Below are 15,572 nucleotides of genomic sequence, written 5' to 3' on the forward strand. Positions count from 1 at the left end.
TGTGTTTGCAGTGTCTGTGTACTTCCTCTTCCCTCCTGTGTTACTTTAATGCAGCAAGAGCAAGGAGAAATAAGTTATTTTTCCAGTAGAATTGCCAAAGCTGACTTGTAAAGTTTTAGTGTACAAGCTACTTTAGGTTTCAGGCTTCTGCACTAGACCTATGCTTGCTTCTCTTTTGCTGAAACTAGTACGCAAAGTGATTTTTGAGCTCTCTCTGAACCAGAGTGTGTGTGTACGCAAACCATTTACCAGCTATGGAGCAGACCTGGCATTCTCCCTGCTATTGTTCTGCAAACTTCCGGCAAGACTGTTACTCACTGGCAAAAGGTTAGAGGTAATGTTATCCCATCAGTGGGATTTGGAGACCTTCAGCCTTTATTTGTGTTAGCCAAGGTGAAATTCATTTGGAGGCTTGCTAGAAAAGATAGGTGGAACACAGGAAGTCACACCAGCAGCTGCTAGGAAGCTATTGTATTAGTTTCAGAGCTACTCTACAGAGCAGTTCATCTTATTTCAGTTTGGGGGGGGGGTTATTCTCCTTTCACCTACTCTAGTGTAACAAAATGCAAGTTTCAGACAAGTGAAAGTAGTGCTATGATGCAGGGCTCCTTTCTTCTGGTCTAGGGTACTGTCCAGTGAGTAGATTCATTATTGAGCCCGGATCTGCTCGCTAGCTGTGAGAGCATGCTGCACAGCTTGTCTGTTCACCTAGGCTTTGTAGAAAGGTATTGCATTTGTTAACTAGCATTTACATGTGAATAGATGAATGCTACTGATTAATTCTGGAACAATATGATCACATCATGATTGTCTACAGGCATTTTTAAAGTACTTTCACTACGTGGCGTTCGTCTGTATAGACAGTACCTCTGTATGAAGCTGAAGAAAGAGATGTAATATTGATAGCAGCAGCAAAGAAATCTGTGCAAAATTCAAGTACTGGCCAGGAGGAAACAGTTCAGAGTTCCAAGGCTGTATATGTGCCGTCAGCCCTTTACTGGGTAAACTAGCAAACTGGAAAAAGCATATGATCTTACTGTTCTTAGTTATTTGATATTAAAAAAAAGTGTGACTTGTTGCTACAGTGCATGCACACATGAGAACTCCTTTGCCTGTTCAATTATTGAACCCTGCTGATACCCACTGGAGATCTGGCTGCCCAACAAGCTGTATTAATGAATATTTGCTTTGTGATCTGGTCATACAGACTTCAGCATACTTGTAAGCTATTTCAGCTTGCCTTGTGGCAGAAGTATTTACAAGTAGAAGTGTTTGTCTGGCTATATGAATTGTTGCCTAATGTGAAAAAAATAGAAGATTAATAGACAAGCCAAAGGTTTTTGTTGGTGCAGAGAACAGCCAAAATTCAGAAGCCATGTGGCAGAGCAAGATATCTCAGCTCAGGGGCCTTACCTGCTCCACGTTGTTCTTCTGGTTTCTTCTGACTGACCCAGCCCACCAAGCTGGTTTTGCTAAATGCTGATTTCTCCTCCTCAGAACAACGTCGTAAGCGCCAAATCCTCACAGTGTTGTCATCAGAGCATGTGGCAATCTACAGTATAAATTAGTTGGTTGGAGTAACCAGGGCACATCTTAGGGATCACTGGCCAAGTGAACTAGAACAGCTGCACCCAACACACCATGCCAATATGAATGAGGGAGAAGCCTGGTTGAGAGGGTACAAGATTCGCCCATAAAGCAAACAAAACAAGCCAACTCTCTGTCATTGCTTTACTAGAGTGCAGTATTTGCTTTAAAGCAGGCAAGGCTGCCGCCTTCATGTCTTTCTGCTAGAGAAATCTCAATCACCAGTAACTGTGTGCCTTGCATAGCTCCATAACAGACAGCAGTCTGCTCAGGAGGGGCCAGGGCATATTTTGAGATTTCAAGCACTCAGTAGACAAAAGCAGCCATGCTGCTTTTTGCACCTGCATCTAGGTCTATCTCTATTACTCAAGACCTCTTCTGCTTGGGGACGAACATTTGCAACACACTGAGAAGGTGACATTGGAAGGCTGTTGCACCAGCCTGAAGTGCTATCTCTTCAGAGTCAGATGTCAGCAGTATCTGACAGAGAAACCAACTCTGATAGAAACATTGGTCTAGATTCCCGCCGCAGCATCACCCTGTGGAATCTTGTCCAAAGAAGCAGCAGAACCCACCTAGCCCACATTTTATGGCTGCCTTTGGACAGATTAGCTGGTGACTTGCATGGGAATTAGCAGCGAGAAAAAGGAAATGCTGTGGCCAAAGTTCATAGTAATCTGGGTGGGAAACTGCTTCTACTCTGATCTCTGTGACACCAATATTATCCCTCCAGAAAGCAACGTTGCCTCTCAAATCACTCCAAACAGCTTCCTGACCTGTTTTAGCACCACATTTTCCACTTTTCTTCAAGCTTCGGCATCTGTACAATGGCTGACTATTTCTTACCTGTGTCAGTAACGATTTTAAAGGCTGTATTGGTCTGCTTTTCCAACACATCATGATCAGGATGCTGGGCTACCTCTAGATCACAGATTTCATCTAAAATGCTAATTAACATATTTTCGTGCATCTTACACAACTAGAACCATTCCTTCTCTTTGCCTGCAAGACTCCCACCCTCCTATACTGCTACGCTTTTCTGAAGACCCAGTGCTATAGGGCAAGCTAGTGAAAGTGGCTGACTTGCTTCATACTGTGGGGTGAAAGAAACTCTGGCTATTATTAGGACACGGTCTAGGATTTTTCAGGGTTATTCTGATCTTGAGCTAGGCCAGTCATTACAGCCAACCTCTTACTGCAGTTCTCTTCTAGTGATACCTGGTGCATAATTACTGACCCAATTTCACTGTAGGTTTTTGGGTGTACACACACAAATATGTCATAAAAACAGCTCAGATTTTGAAAAAAGGTCACAATGAAAAGAGTCCACATGTTTTTTAAAGGGCATTCAAAACTTCTTGCTGCTCTGTACAAGACTAGCAGGTGTATCAACAGTCAGACAGATAAGGAAGCTGGAAGCATGGAACCACAAAACAAGCTTTTGGCTTATGAAAGCCCCGATTAAATGGTTTCACAGTTTTGTCTCTTACAGATAGTGTCACAAGCTCTCATCAGAAGAGGTCTTTGTTCATTTGCAATTTCCTAGGTTCAAATAGCCTAAATTATTTGAAAATAATGAAAAAGTTCTGATACTCATGTGACAAGCTTGGTTTACCGCCCCCCTCAAGTGAACATTTTTAGAAATTACTTACTAAAAACTTCCCCCCAAATAAACAAATACTGCTGGATTTTGAAAGCAGATGTTGCCACATCACATCTATTGTTTCATGGGAAAGACAATTTTCCAGAAAACAAACCTTAGTGAAGTCTGAAGGACACCAAGTAACAGAGGTAACTTCTTGAGAGTGACCAAGGAGTATCCGTGGAGGAAGACTGGGCTCAGAAACCTTACAAATGTCATAGAAAAATAAGTATACAATCAGAAGCCCCACAGCCAAATATACATCACTAAGTAATGACCTCATGACCCACCTGTGAAGCATATGAATACTTTCCATCTTTCCTATATGAGACAGATAAATCAAATGCTCTCAGCCTGTCATCATGAGGCAAAAACTCATGGAGCCCTAAGAATCAGTTCATGTTTCATTTCTACAGGTGAAGCAGCTGGTCAGCACTGAGATGTACTGACTTGCCTGGAAACACTTGTTCAATTCCTGCTACACATAGGATTTCTGCCTCCAGAGTTGTCAGCCCAAAACACAACATAAGCGTTTTACTATATTAAGTACCTCTACCTGCTCTAGGTAAGATGCTTAAAAGTTTGGGAAGCTCATACTTTGAATCAGAATAGGCAAATATATTCTGCTGCCATTTGACAAATGTCCCAATCACAGGTCAATGGTTTATTAAAAAAATAAAACCGCCACCAACCTTCACTGGCATCAGAACTGGCATTTGTGCCAAGTGCCTGTACTCCTCCAGCCAACTAGCTGGACCAGAGACCCTCTTAAGAGTTCATAAAAAAGCTCCCTAAACCACTCATGCTCATTAAACTGATCTCCATTTCTCTTACACCCTTCATAAAAATCCTGTTCTACAGTATTACTATTAAGCTTTGATTACAGCTCATGTAAGCGACAGATACAGCTGAAACTAGCATTAAGTGGCCCAAGGAAGAAAACACGCACGCATACACACACACACACAGAGATTATATCCAAGTTCTGCATGCTTTCAGCAGGCAATCCTTTCTGGAGCTATGAGTCACCATTATTGATGTGACATTATAAGGGGGATTTATCAAGGGGATTTGCATAAATGACTAAGTGAATGAACAGATCCTTTACTGTGTGGGAAAAGGAGTAGACATTACATATAGATATCAAAAGAAGATGCAACACATCGGGGAATGCTTCTGATTTACACACAAGTTTTTCTCTTGTGGATCACCTCCTACAACAGCCTGCAAAACCATAATTGAATATCCAGCTTCAGATCTTAAAGTTTGTCTGATACAAACAGGTTCATCTTAACAGGCTGCTTTTTTTTTTCCTGGCTTAGCAGAGGCAATCACTTGACTAAATATCCTCTAAATGCCTTGGTCAGAGTATTCCCTTCTCTGCCAAAACATGCAATACCATGGAAACTAAATCCCTATTTAGGGAATAAACAACAGGAGATCTTGGTGCAGAGAGCACCTTCATTTACATTTAATAGCAGTCTTGCTGTACACACTTAACAGACACAATAGCGGTCCAGTAGCCACTGACTGCTGAAAGGAAAGCAGGAGGAGAGAATTACTCTTGCGGTTTTTACACTATACTAGTGTAAATTAAACTAACTACACCCAACTTATATTATTGTGAACTAAAGGAGGATGCATAGTTATAGCTGTGTCTACTGTGTGTGGCAGAAGACAGTTGGCCAGCCTGCGCATGTTAAATCAGGATTAGCCACAGCACATGCTGCTTTTTGCCTGATTTGACAGGATATTGGTGAGGAAGTTAGAGCTATTGTAGAAAGGTTAAAAAGAGAAACCTAGGAAATGAGACTTTATTAGTTACTCCACTCGCTGAAACAGCTGTTAAATCCATCTTCAAGATTCAGCATAAAATGGTGTATATAGTTTTATGCACCACACGATAAAGAAGCACTCCAATCCCAATGCTGGAACAGACCAAAGGGTAACTTAATATGGTCACCTTGGAGTGGTCCACACCAAAGGATTCAAAGGATAATGGAAGTATATGTCTTTAAAGGATATCTCAGCTAGGTACTATTGTTGTCGAGAGAAACATCTCTGTTCTCTGGCTTTTATAATCTTAGGGTTCTTCAAGAGTCAGTTCATTAATCAATGGACTAATAATTAAAAAAAACCAAAACCCCAACACAGTAAAGCAAGTGTTCATTGCCTGAAAGTGATTTATATATGGAAACAGACTGAAACAGCATCCTCGTCAGCAATAACTTCTAGCCAGTGTTCCTTGGGAATTGCTGACCCAAACACAACTTAGCACTGCTGCAGAAGTTTCTCAAAGAAATAATCTGGGTGGATGCGATCTTGCTCTGTGTTTCATTCCTCTCTAGATATGGAAAATTAGCACTCTTCATTAAGTTCTTTCCAAAATTACCTGTTAATTGCTCATGCAATATCTAGCCACGTTTTTTTTTACAGCATAGTAAGTCCTCATCCCAGGAAAAGACACATATGTTTCAGAGTCAGTAAAAACTGCCAACATTTAAAACAAATTAAGAAGTCTCTGTATATGACAGATCTCAAATGAGACAGTTTTGCTGGAAGTCCCACTTTCTAACATGAGTATGGGAGTAAAATAAAAGTAATCATCTCATGATTTATTTAATAAATATGCAATATGATCTGTCACTCATATGTGATAGCAACAGAAACCTTCTGTACACAAATGCATTTTAAACGTGCTTAAATGCTTAAACTTTGGGATGTAATGACATCCTTGAATTCTCTCAACCCAGTCCCAGCCTGTGTTCTATGAAAGCATCAAAGCACATAAATGCAGGATGCGCAACTCAAGTTTGCACAGGTATTTTTGCTGAATTTGCACAGAACATGAGGAAGGTTAAAATTACACCACTTGCCATGGGAGTAGCCGTGCTACTGCACTCCTGCTACTACTGAGTAAGCAATCTAACTGCTTAGAAGTGTTCTCCAAATCAAAGAGACTACATGCTCAAACCACAACCTCAGCAGGCTGACCCTCTGCTCTGAAAGGCTTGTATTTTACTTTCAAACTTATCAAGAAAGGGGTAAACAAGTTGGCATTTCCTAAAAATTACCCCAAACCTGAAAAAGGCGGTCAACTGTGGTTTCTGTCTATTCTACTTCAATAAGAAGTCTACTCTGTTCCCATATAGCTGTCAAGTATGGAGAAGAGAACTTGAAGCATGCCTTGTTCTGCAGTCCCTGCTATTAACTTGGTGACATTTACATTTCCTACATGTCAGTGCAAGATGACAAGTGACGAAGCCTCTCAGCTGTCAGACGGTGCTTTGGAATTTTGCTGAAGGCTCTTGCTGAGACCTTCCTGTAATACAAAGGCTTTAACTACTGTAAATTAAGCATGAGAAAAAGCTACGTCTGAAGCAAGAGCTGGAAAAGGGGAGGTGGGGGGCAAGAGTGTCTTTTAAAACAATTAAATTGTTATATTTCTACCAATGTGCTCCATTGCTAAATATGAACCAAGAACTGTCTGTCTACTTGTCATAGCTGGCTGAATCAACAGGATTGAAAGAGGATTTTAATGCCCATTAAAACCAGATTAAGATCAGCAACTTGGAATAAGCAGCAGTGGAGAGAGACGTATTGATGGCAGTAGGTTAGCTCTGTTTTACATTAAACAGTTACACATAGCCTTGACAGCAACAAACACATTCTGGGCACAACATGCCAGGAGCGAACCCCACGCTGCTTTGAGTAGGAGTGGGAGGCAGGGAGCGTCCTACATGAACATGAAAAGCAAATGAAACCAAAAAGCAGAGCAGCTCTGGGTTGCATGCTTGGGTCTCTCCTAGTTGCCTCACCTTCCAGATGTACGCGTTGCAGTCACTCGAGCCACTGATCAGGAACTGGTCATCTGGGCTGATGCTGGATTTGATATAAAAGGTTGAGTTCTGGTGCCCACTGAAAACGGCTACTGTGAAGAAAAAAGAAAAAAAAGAAAATAAAAGCCCCACTCAATGCACAGCCGTGGAGTCAGTTGCGCAAGGAGGGCTGATCTTACAGGCTTTTCCTGCCTAGCCACATATCCTCTGGAGAAAGTGGTTGCACTGCTCCCTCACTCTGGGGCTTGGGTTCCGGCAGCAGGGAGTTTTCATTATTCAACTGGAGCCCTTCAGACTTCCCAAAAGAAGCAACAGCTCTCTCCACAGCATTAGGAAGCAGTGGCAGTTTCATTAAAGCTTTAGCTTTACCCATATCACAAGCAGTCCGAGACATCACCTGAGCTGCCCCACTACTCTGGTTAAGGTTTCTTGTCTCCTCCTCTCTCAGCTGCCATCACCAGCCCTGCTACATTAACAAGGGCAGTCGCACGGAAAACATAGCAAGGGCCTTCTTCCACCCAGGCAACAACAAAGGCACTTGCTGCTCCTTCCTCCTGCTGCCAGCATCTTTATTTTGTCAACAAAACTTGCATCGTGTCAGCCACGCTCGCCGGCTGCCTGTATTTAAAGCCTCAGTAGTGTTTGCTAAAGCCTTGAAACCATTGCTCCGAATGGCTGTCGTTCCCCCTATTGCAAGGACCTGAAGAGCTGGCAGCCAGCACAAGAACCGAGTGTGGATCTAAAGCACTCAGCCGTACCATGTCCCATCCTCTCATTGGGGCAGAAACAGTGAGTTTCCTGATGTAGCACCAGGCAGGGCTGGCAACCCCTCTACCAGCCCTGTTTTAATAGTGGTTTTGGTGATGGAGGTGACTCACAGACCAGAGGATGCATGGCTGCCTTTGAAAAGTTGTGAGACCCCAAAATATCCCTTAATTTTTACCCACAGCTCTCTCAGCACAGCAGTTACCAGACAGCAAGTCCATTCCTAAGCCAGACCTACCAGCAAGTCCTGTTACAGTGAGGATTTCCTCACATTCCCCTGCAAGCTACAGCTGACACAATACTAGACAAGAGCAGCCACAATCGGGATAAAAGCTGGCGAGCGAGGAGAGCAGCACCAACCCACGGGCAGGCGCTGCCCTCTGCGGGAACAGCACGCACATGTTTCATCCAGCTGGATGAATCGAGATTGCTCACTGGGTTTTATCACCTGCACACAGAAGGCAAGAGCTCCATGAGGAGGCCCAGGGTGGAATGCCCTCTGCTTTGGAGAGAGCCCACTCCTGCAGGGGGACAGGTGGGTGAGCCTATTTCCACAGCTCAGCGGTGGCACCTGGGGTTAACCTCAACAACCGACCTATTAATATTTACTACTTGCACCGCTTCTCGACTCTGGAAGCATTCCCACCCAGCAGACTGCCTTCCTGAAGAGCAGACAGAAGGACACATTGTTCATTTAATTTCAATGAACTGAGAGACTTAGAAAAGGCAATGGAAACTAAATCATGTGTCTAGCTGGAATGCATCTAACAAGTTTTGCCACTTTCTGAGAAGCTAGAAATTTTTTTTCTGTGACAAAGCAGCTTAGTGTACCAAAGGCTGTAGGCCATCTTGTCAATGTAAAGGTCACAGATGCAGAGCGGAAGGAATCTAAAAAGCTGAAGCATCTCCACAGTATGCTGGGGATGCTTTCTCGCAGAAACTGTGGCAGAAGCCGAATTTAAAAGACACCTTAAAATACAACATATCAGGTGATCACTTTACATGGATTCATATCAAAGAGTTTGAAAAATCAGTGACTGTCAGTGAGCAGAAAATTCAAACTTTCTTCACGTGCGTAGCAGCTGGACACTAGCCATTTCTCACCAGATAACTAGAGTCAACATGCAAACGACCATTAGTGTCTGACTGGATGAACCAGTATCTGCACTTATGTAAGTTTTTGTGCTATTAATTTTGTGTGGACAGCTTAACATAAAATACAAACAGCCCTAGTAACAGGTGCCTTCTCTTCTGTGTAGCTTTAGACATAAGAGCATGGAATAGGTTTTCTAAGCGTTCAAGCTGGTCTCTGTCTCTCTGTCATAGGGAGAAACTTGCCTTTCTGTGGTCTGTAACATCTGTTTTTTGCAGCTATTTCCACAGATATCATACTTACCTGGAGTGGTCCTTAAACTTGCCATATTGAACATGTAGATACTGTCATCAGTGCAATTAGCAAACAGATTAGCACCAGTGGAACCCAAAACCAGGCTAGAATATCCTATAGACAAAGAAAGAAGTTCTTCATAAGAAATAACTCCACAAAAAACATTTTGGAAAACAGGCATTCTCAAGGAGATGCCTAGAGAGGGAAATTTGGAAAGCATTTCTATCACGTATGAGATTGTCATTGGAAAGTTTCTTTTTTTGACGGAGCACTTGCTGGAGAAGAAAAGTTTCTAGAATAACATCTACATTTTCTCATGAGGATTCAGGGTGATATTTAGAGAGGAATCTCACCTTCAGAGCAGGCAAGTGATTTATTTGATAGTTTCAAATGGGTAACAGGAACGATTTTAGAAGTAATATAAATATAAACATAATATAATATAAATATAAAATAAATAGAAATCTTCATGCTTTGGTAGAATAAGCCATACTCTGATTTGCTACTGATGTATGTTCCAGAAAAATCTTTCCCTGCAAGCAAATTATTTCACAACCAGCTCCTCGAGGATTTCCCTCATGTTCTTGGGACTGACACTGACCGTTACCATGTCAAGACAGTTGATTAGACAAGTCATCAGGAATTACTGTGCTGCATCAGAGCATTGTAAGGCATTAAGATACAAAGAAGCACTGAGCAACATGAACAAGAGCGCTATTGTTTTTGATAACCAACAGCTTCAAGTATTGCTTGACTCTGGAAGGTTATAATGTAAAAACCCAGTTCAGTCTGTTATCTTTGCAAGATACAATAGAAAGAAAGAGTTAAATCTGATTTCTACTCATGCATCAAAACAACTAGCTAAATTCTACCTCAAGAGCTCTGTTATTCCCTCATCTCCATTTCTGAAAATGCACTGCTGAAGCTTATGCAAGTTTTTATCATTGGTGCGATGCCAATTGGGGCACTTTCACTCTTCAACTTGAAAATTTGGTATTGGAAATCAAAATACCCTGCTGAGGTTGTTAGTCTAATCAATAATTGGCTAAAAAGATAAGAGATGGCACTGTCAGTACTTCTTAAGTTCACTTTACACTTTAACAAATACATCCTCCAATCACTTACCAAGTTTCCGAGTACTGCTCCCAGGGTAGCAAAAAGACTTGAAAGGCACCGGGTCCTGACGATAAACAGCATAGTTCTTGCGCAAGTCCCATACTTTGATCACACTGAAATAGAAAGGCACAAGTGTCTTCAACTTCAAAATTTCTTTTGCAATGATGATAGGGCCTTCTAAGAGCACAGGAAGACAGATTGCTCATTACTGAGGGGTGTCCAGTGCCAAGGAGCACAACTGAGCAGAAGTAGAGCACAGACGTGCTGAAAGCAAAACAATTGCTCTGCTGGGTATGGATGAGGAAGCAGCATTGTCTTCTCTAACTAACACAAGATACAACAAGAGCCTGCAAGTCAACTTTCTTCAACTAGTAAAAGGAAATACAAGGATGCCTTTATACTCTTGACTTGTAGTTTTAAAAATTAAGTCCTTCAAGTTTTTTCTTGCTCTCCAGGAGCAAGCCTCTCTCATGAGCCATAGGCAGGAGAGTCAATCTTATCTGCCTCAGAAAGGCTCTGACCAAACAAAGCCTGCTAAAGAATCAAGTTCTGAGAGGGTGATCTCCATGCTAATCAATACGACAGCTTGCTCGAGCTCCAAGATGCTGCAACGGATCTGGCACCTAAAAGAATGCATCTTTTGTAACTCAAGGCAACATTTTCTCAAGCACGCCTACACATATCCAGGCACCAACCACCCACTTGCATCCCAAAACAGCTCATTGTCTAACAGTCGTCTGTTTATGTGTGGTCCCATAGGTCCCTGAGAATAGAGAGAGATGATAAGAACTACTCTCATTCTGCCTCATAGCTAAGACACTAAAATGAGCATTTACAACATATGCATAATTTGTCCTGGCGATGCACTCTCCAATAAGGAAGAGAAGCAGCGTTCAGCTTTGCCAATGCGAGCTGGCAGTGTAGCTCTGCTGATTCTAGCTAATAGTAGCTCTAGCCTTGTGGGCCACTGAGTGATCTTAGGAAAAAAATCTCCCAATCTTTTTGTGCCACTAAGAAGAACACACAGAACAGACGGAAAAGCAGGCATCCTCCCTCCTTACCCATCAACAGCTCCTGCAGAGATAAGAGTATGCTCGTCCTGAAGCAGCACCACAGTTACACTCTGCTGGAAATCCTTAAAAAGAAAAGAAAAAAAACACAACACTTTATTTTCTTTCAAGGTCAGCAAGATCTTGCTGCTTACTTCAAGGCCAAGTGAATACCAAGAAAACCTCCTCCTAGCCAGGCAGGAGAACCTGGAAATACCAGATACCATTTAGGACACAACAATCCTTCAAACACTCCCACCAGTGAAATTGCCACTGAGCTGTAACTGTTTGGGCAGCAGCTTGAGGTGATATCTTTCAGGTCAGAGATAAGAGAACTGCCTTCATCATAAGGTTTAATAGATTAAATAAGACCAGGTCTTACTCCAGTAAGGCAGTAATTTGTGTGATCAAATTAGGGGGAAAAAAAAGAAAGAAAAAAAAAATTACAGTCCTCTCTATCTCCCCCCTCAAAAAAGGAATGCTGGCCACTCCTTTCCTCTCTGGAAAAAAAATGGCATTTTCACATGGTATTTGCACAAAGATGGCTTTGATGGTACATGGGTTGTTAGACTACTAAACAATGTCTAAAACTAGCCATAGCAAGTGACCGACACAAAAACCTACTCCTACAAAGATAAATTTACCATATTCAAGCCAAATATTTCTCACAGTAATTACTTAGGAAGACTTCTGTGCATAACACTGACCTCAGAAAAGAGGCCTACATTTCATTTGTTCCCCAGATACCTACCACCAAGGGAGCAAGTCCTCTTAGGTTCTGCCTCTTCTTCAGTTTGGAAGGAGTCTGCTTGTCCACCACATTGTGTGCTCCACTGATTTGATTCACCTGCCTATAAAATCCATCTGAAAGAAATCAAAGACATCTCAATTAATAGTTTCTATGCAATTTTGCTATCACTTTAATAAAACAGGCATCAGCTTGGAATAAGTCTTAAAAAGTGGCTGAAACTAACTTTTACAATCAGCAATGTATTCTGAAAACAAAAATTGTTAGTTACATATGAAACCGATGAGAAAAACAAAGTAGAAAACAGGCGCATATATTGCAAAAAATTACAGAGGTCAAGGTAGCATGGCCTGTGAAACTAAAACTGGTCTAGGCAGGCTGCTGTTGGAAATCACTACCCCTTGGTCTGGTCTTCAGCATGCATCCTGGTCTGGAGCATTCAACCCATTTCATCCTGAGCAGAACCGCACTCACAGGAAGGTTTCCAGTGCTTCTCCACTCTATTTTATAATTTTCTATTTAGCCTTTTGTCTGCTACTTCTCACTTTATGAAATTTACTGCTTTACTAGAGTAAAGTGACTTTTCTACTTTTTTCCCTATACCTTCCACTCAGTTATGCGGAGCCTCCCTTTTCCCCCCACTTGCCAGTTTGAGGAGCCAGGGAACCTGGGGCAGATGGAAGAGTGAGACATGTTCTGGCAGCACAGGCCAGGAAAGTGCTGGGAGAGAGCAGAGGACTGGGAAGAGGCATAAGGGCATGACCTGACTGGGGAAGGAAAAGCTCCAGGAAACAGAAAGAGAGGAGCAGAATGATCTCACCCTGCATTTAGTAGTGTTCCCACAATATATTCAGTTGCTCCCAGCACTCACAAGCTCCTTTGCTCCTGTACTTTCTGCCTGCCTTCCTACTCTAGCAGGAGCCTTCCCAGCTTTTCTTCATCCCTCCGGATGGCTCTGACCTAAGCACGCTCAGCCAGCCCAACTGTCTCTGTGCTGTCCCACACAGGGAGGTATTCTGTACCCCCTTATCTCCTTACCAATACACAGAGTATTCTCAGGCCAGCATGTATATCATGCTGCAAATCTAGGACCGTTACAAAGTGGAAAAATGTATTATACATAGAAGAAATACCCATTCCATCCTTTTACTGTATTAAAGCAGTACACTGTTATCTGAGAATCCTCCTCTTCTTACTGAAGTGTTGCCTATATTGTAATTGAAAACATTAGTCCAACAAGTACATCTGAGTACTAGTTGTACATGAGATACCAAGCTTTTTTAATACACATCTGAAAGTTAAGTTACCTTTCTTGTTGCATCTGGTATCCCAAACCATGATGTTTCCGTCTCTGCCTCCAGTACAGAAGACAGCTGAGAGAGAGAAAAAGAGTGCTATTAGCTTCCAAAAGTGTTAATTCAATGAACTGAATGCAGTACAATGCTATTTATGTGCCTCTGGCTCTTCTGCCCCAACACTTGGGATGCCAGTCCTAGAAACACAAAACCCAGGCCATTGTTCTGCCATGCTTTTTGACTCTTTTCCTTACTCTTCCTGCTCTTTTTTTACTACTACTCTAGAGAAACCTGCTTATGAAAAAAGTATTTACACACTTACATATGGAAGTAGGTATCATATTTTAACCTTGCCCAAGATCAGAAATATGCAGATGTTAGCATCAGGTCACCGTGAAGTTCCAACAAGTTAGTTTTGCTTCACTGGCTGGATTGCTGCTCAGTCAGCCTGTGCTATTTGTAACTGTTAGTTTCCAAAGCCCTTTTTTAGCCCCAAAAGTACCAATGTGCCAGTGGGAAAGAAGAAGGAAAAAACAAACAGGGAATATCAACATTTACCTTTCTCAAATCTAGAAAAAGCAACTGACTTGAGGCTACACTGGTGACCTTTGCATATGCCAAGAAGCTCGCCGGCTCTCACATCCCACACCTTGGCTGTCTGATCTCCGGAAGCAGTGACCTTCAGAGGAAAAAATAAAAAGCTTTAGTCATTTTCTGCACACAGTTACCAAAGCGTTAAAAATAAAGTTAGATGGCAAAAGACTGCTTACAATCCTGTGTTCTCCTGGTACCCAGGCAAGGTCAAATACAGCATTTGAGTGAGCCTGCCATTCTAAAAAGAAAACAAAAGCCAAGATTAGTTTAGTGCATTGCAGCATGATATTTTGCAGAAGACTAAAGAACATCAAACACTGAAATCAGAAAACTTGTCAACATCTTGCCTTAGGCATGAAAACAACACAGAACAATTCACCTACTACTGCTATTGTAAAAGCACACTCATGCTGCTTCTTTGTAAAGAAGACTCAGTAAAAGTATATGAAAAGATTTAAGTACTGCCCACGTTTATGTTTAAACAACTTGCAAAAAGATTTTTTTGGTTCCAGGAAGTCGCATACTTGTCACATCAAATTAAGAGCACATTTTATATAACATTTACCCTTAAAGATGAGCTTGCTGGTAGGTTGAGCTTCAGTATCATACAGTCTAACAAACCCTTCTTCATTTGCAACTGCCAGTACATGCTCCAAATTTGGGGCTGAAAAGAAATTGAAACGTATTTGTGTATTATGCAGCTGATTCATAATCATGCCCCTGCTCTTTGTGAAGGGCTACAGACACTTTAAATAGGGTACACGGTAAATAGAATGCTGTGAAATAAACAGTATTTACACAGTAATTTAAACATTCAAAATGCAGAAATATCGGCAAGCATTTTTTCTAGATGTCCCATTCAGGAACTACTATATGTGGGCAATCAAATGGCTCCAGGACCAACTTTTGAGATAATGGCCTCTTTCACTAGCTATAATAGTCAATATAGTTATAGTTTTCTGCATCTATACTACCTGTTGTCTACAACCTCCAGTACTTTCTATGGATCTGATTTGGAAATGCAGGAAGCTGCCTTGGAGAAACATATAAGCTCACACCAAAACTAGGTACTACAAATGAAAGACTTCTGCCCTAAAGATCCAGGAGCTTCCATGCTTTCTTCACGCATCATGTATTTATTATGGGGAAACACTACATGTAACAGCCTAGCGACATCCATCCACCTCTTTGATTTCTACATACTATTCTCCAGCCTGTTATATCTTTTACAGATTTTTGAACAAAGCCCAATTTTTCAACTCTGTAGCCTAGCACTGTCACCAAGAGGACATACTTTGAAACGGACAAAGCCGAAACAGAGACATTAAAATAAATGCTTTGTAGTTGCTTCTTTAAGGGAATACTTTCCAGCTGTATATCTAGGAGCACCATGATCCAATTTATATCACATCTAGGTGCAAATACACTATTATCGGCTCACTTTAAAACAAGAAACTCTGAAACCAAATCATGAGACATATTTGAACAAACAAACAAACAAACAAAAGCTGACAGCGGTGCCCACACCCTGGCCCCTGAAAGAGCCTTTC

General features: G+C 41.7%; 1 protein-coding gene across 1 annotated transcript in view; it reads right to left on the reverse strand.

Moving 5' to 3' along the window:
* DTL (denticleless E3 ubiquitin protein ligase homolog (Drosophila)) overlaps positions 1-14,738 on the reverse strand; it is a 19,621-nt gene extending 4,883 nt beyond the window's left edge. Inside the window, exons 1-11 of the mRNA XM_009701061.1 lie at positions 14,588-14,738; positions 14,199-14,260; positions 13,987-14,107; positions 13,441-13,506; positions 12,137-12,249; positions 11,398-11,471; positions 10,346-10,449; positions 9,230-9,334; positions 7,048-7,160; positions 3,345-3,434; positions 1,414-1,552 (exon numbers count right to left, since the gene is read on the reverse strand). Coding sequence (XP_009699363.1) covers positions 1,414-1,552; positions 3,345-3,434; positions 7,048-7,160; positions 9,230-9,334; positions 10,346-10,449; positions 11,398-11,471; positions 12,137-12,249; positions 13,441-13,506; positions 13,987-14,107; positions 14,199-14,260; positions 14,588-14,738 — 1,138 coding nt within the window. The remainder of the gene's footprint in view (positions 1-1,413; positions 1,553-3,344; positions 3,435-7,047; positions 7,161-9,229; positions 9,335-10,345; positions 10,450-11,397; positions 11,472-12,136; positions 12,250-13,440; positions 13,507-13,986; positions 14,108-14,198; positions 14,261-14,587) is intronic.
* Positions 14,739-15,572: the final 834 nt, after the last annotated feature.

This window comes from Cariama cristata, unplaced genomic scaffold, assembly GCF_000690535.1.
Source record: "Cariama cristata isolate BGI_N322 unplaced genomic scaffold, ASM69053v1 scaffold2035, whole genome shotgun sequence".
NCBI lineage: Eukaryota > Metazoa > Chordata > Aves > Cariamiformes > Cariamidae > Cariama > Cariama cristata.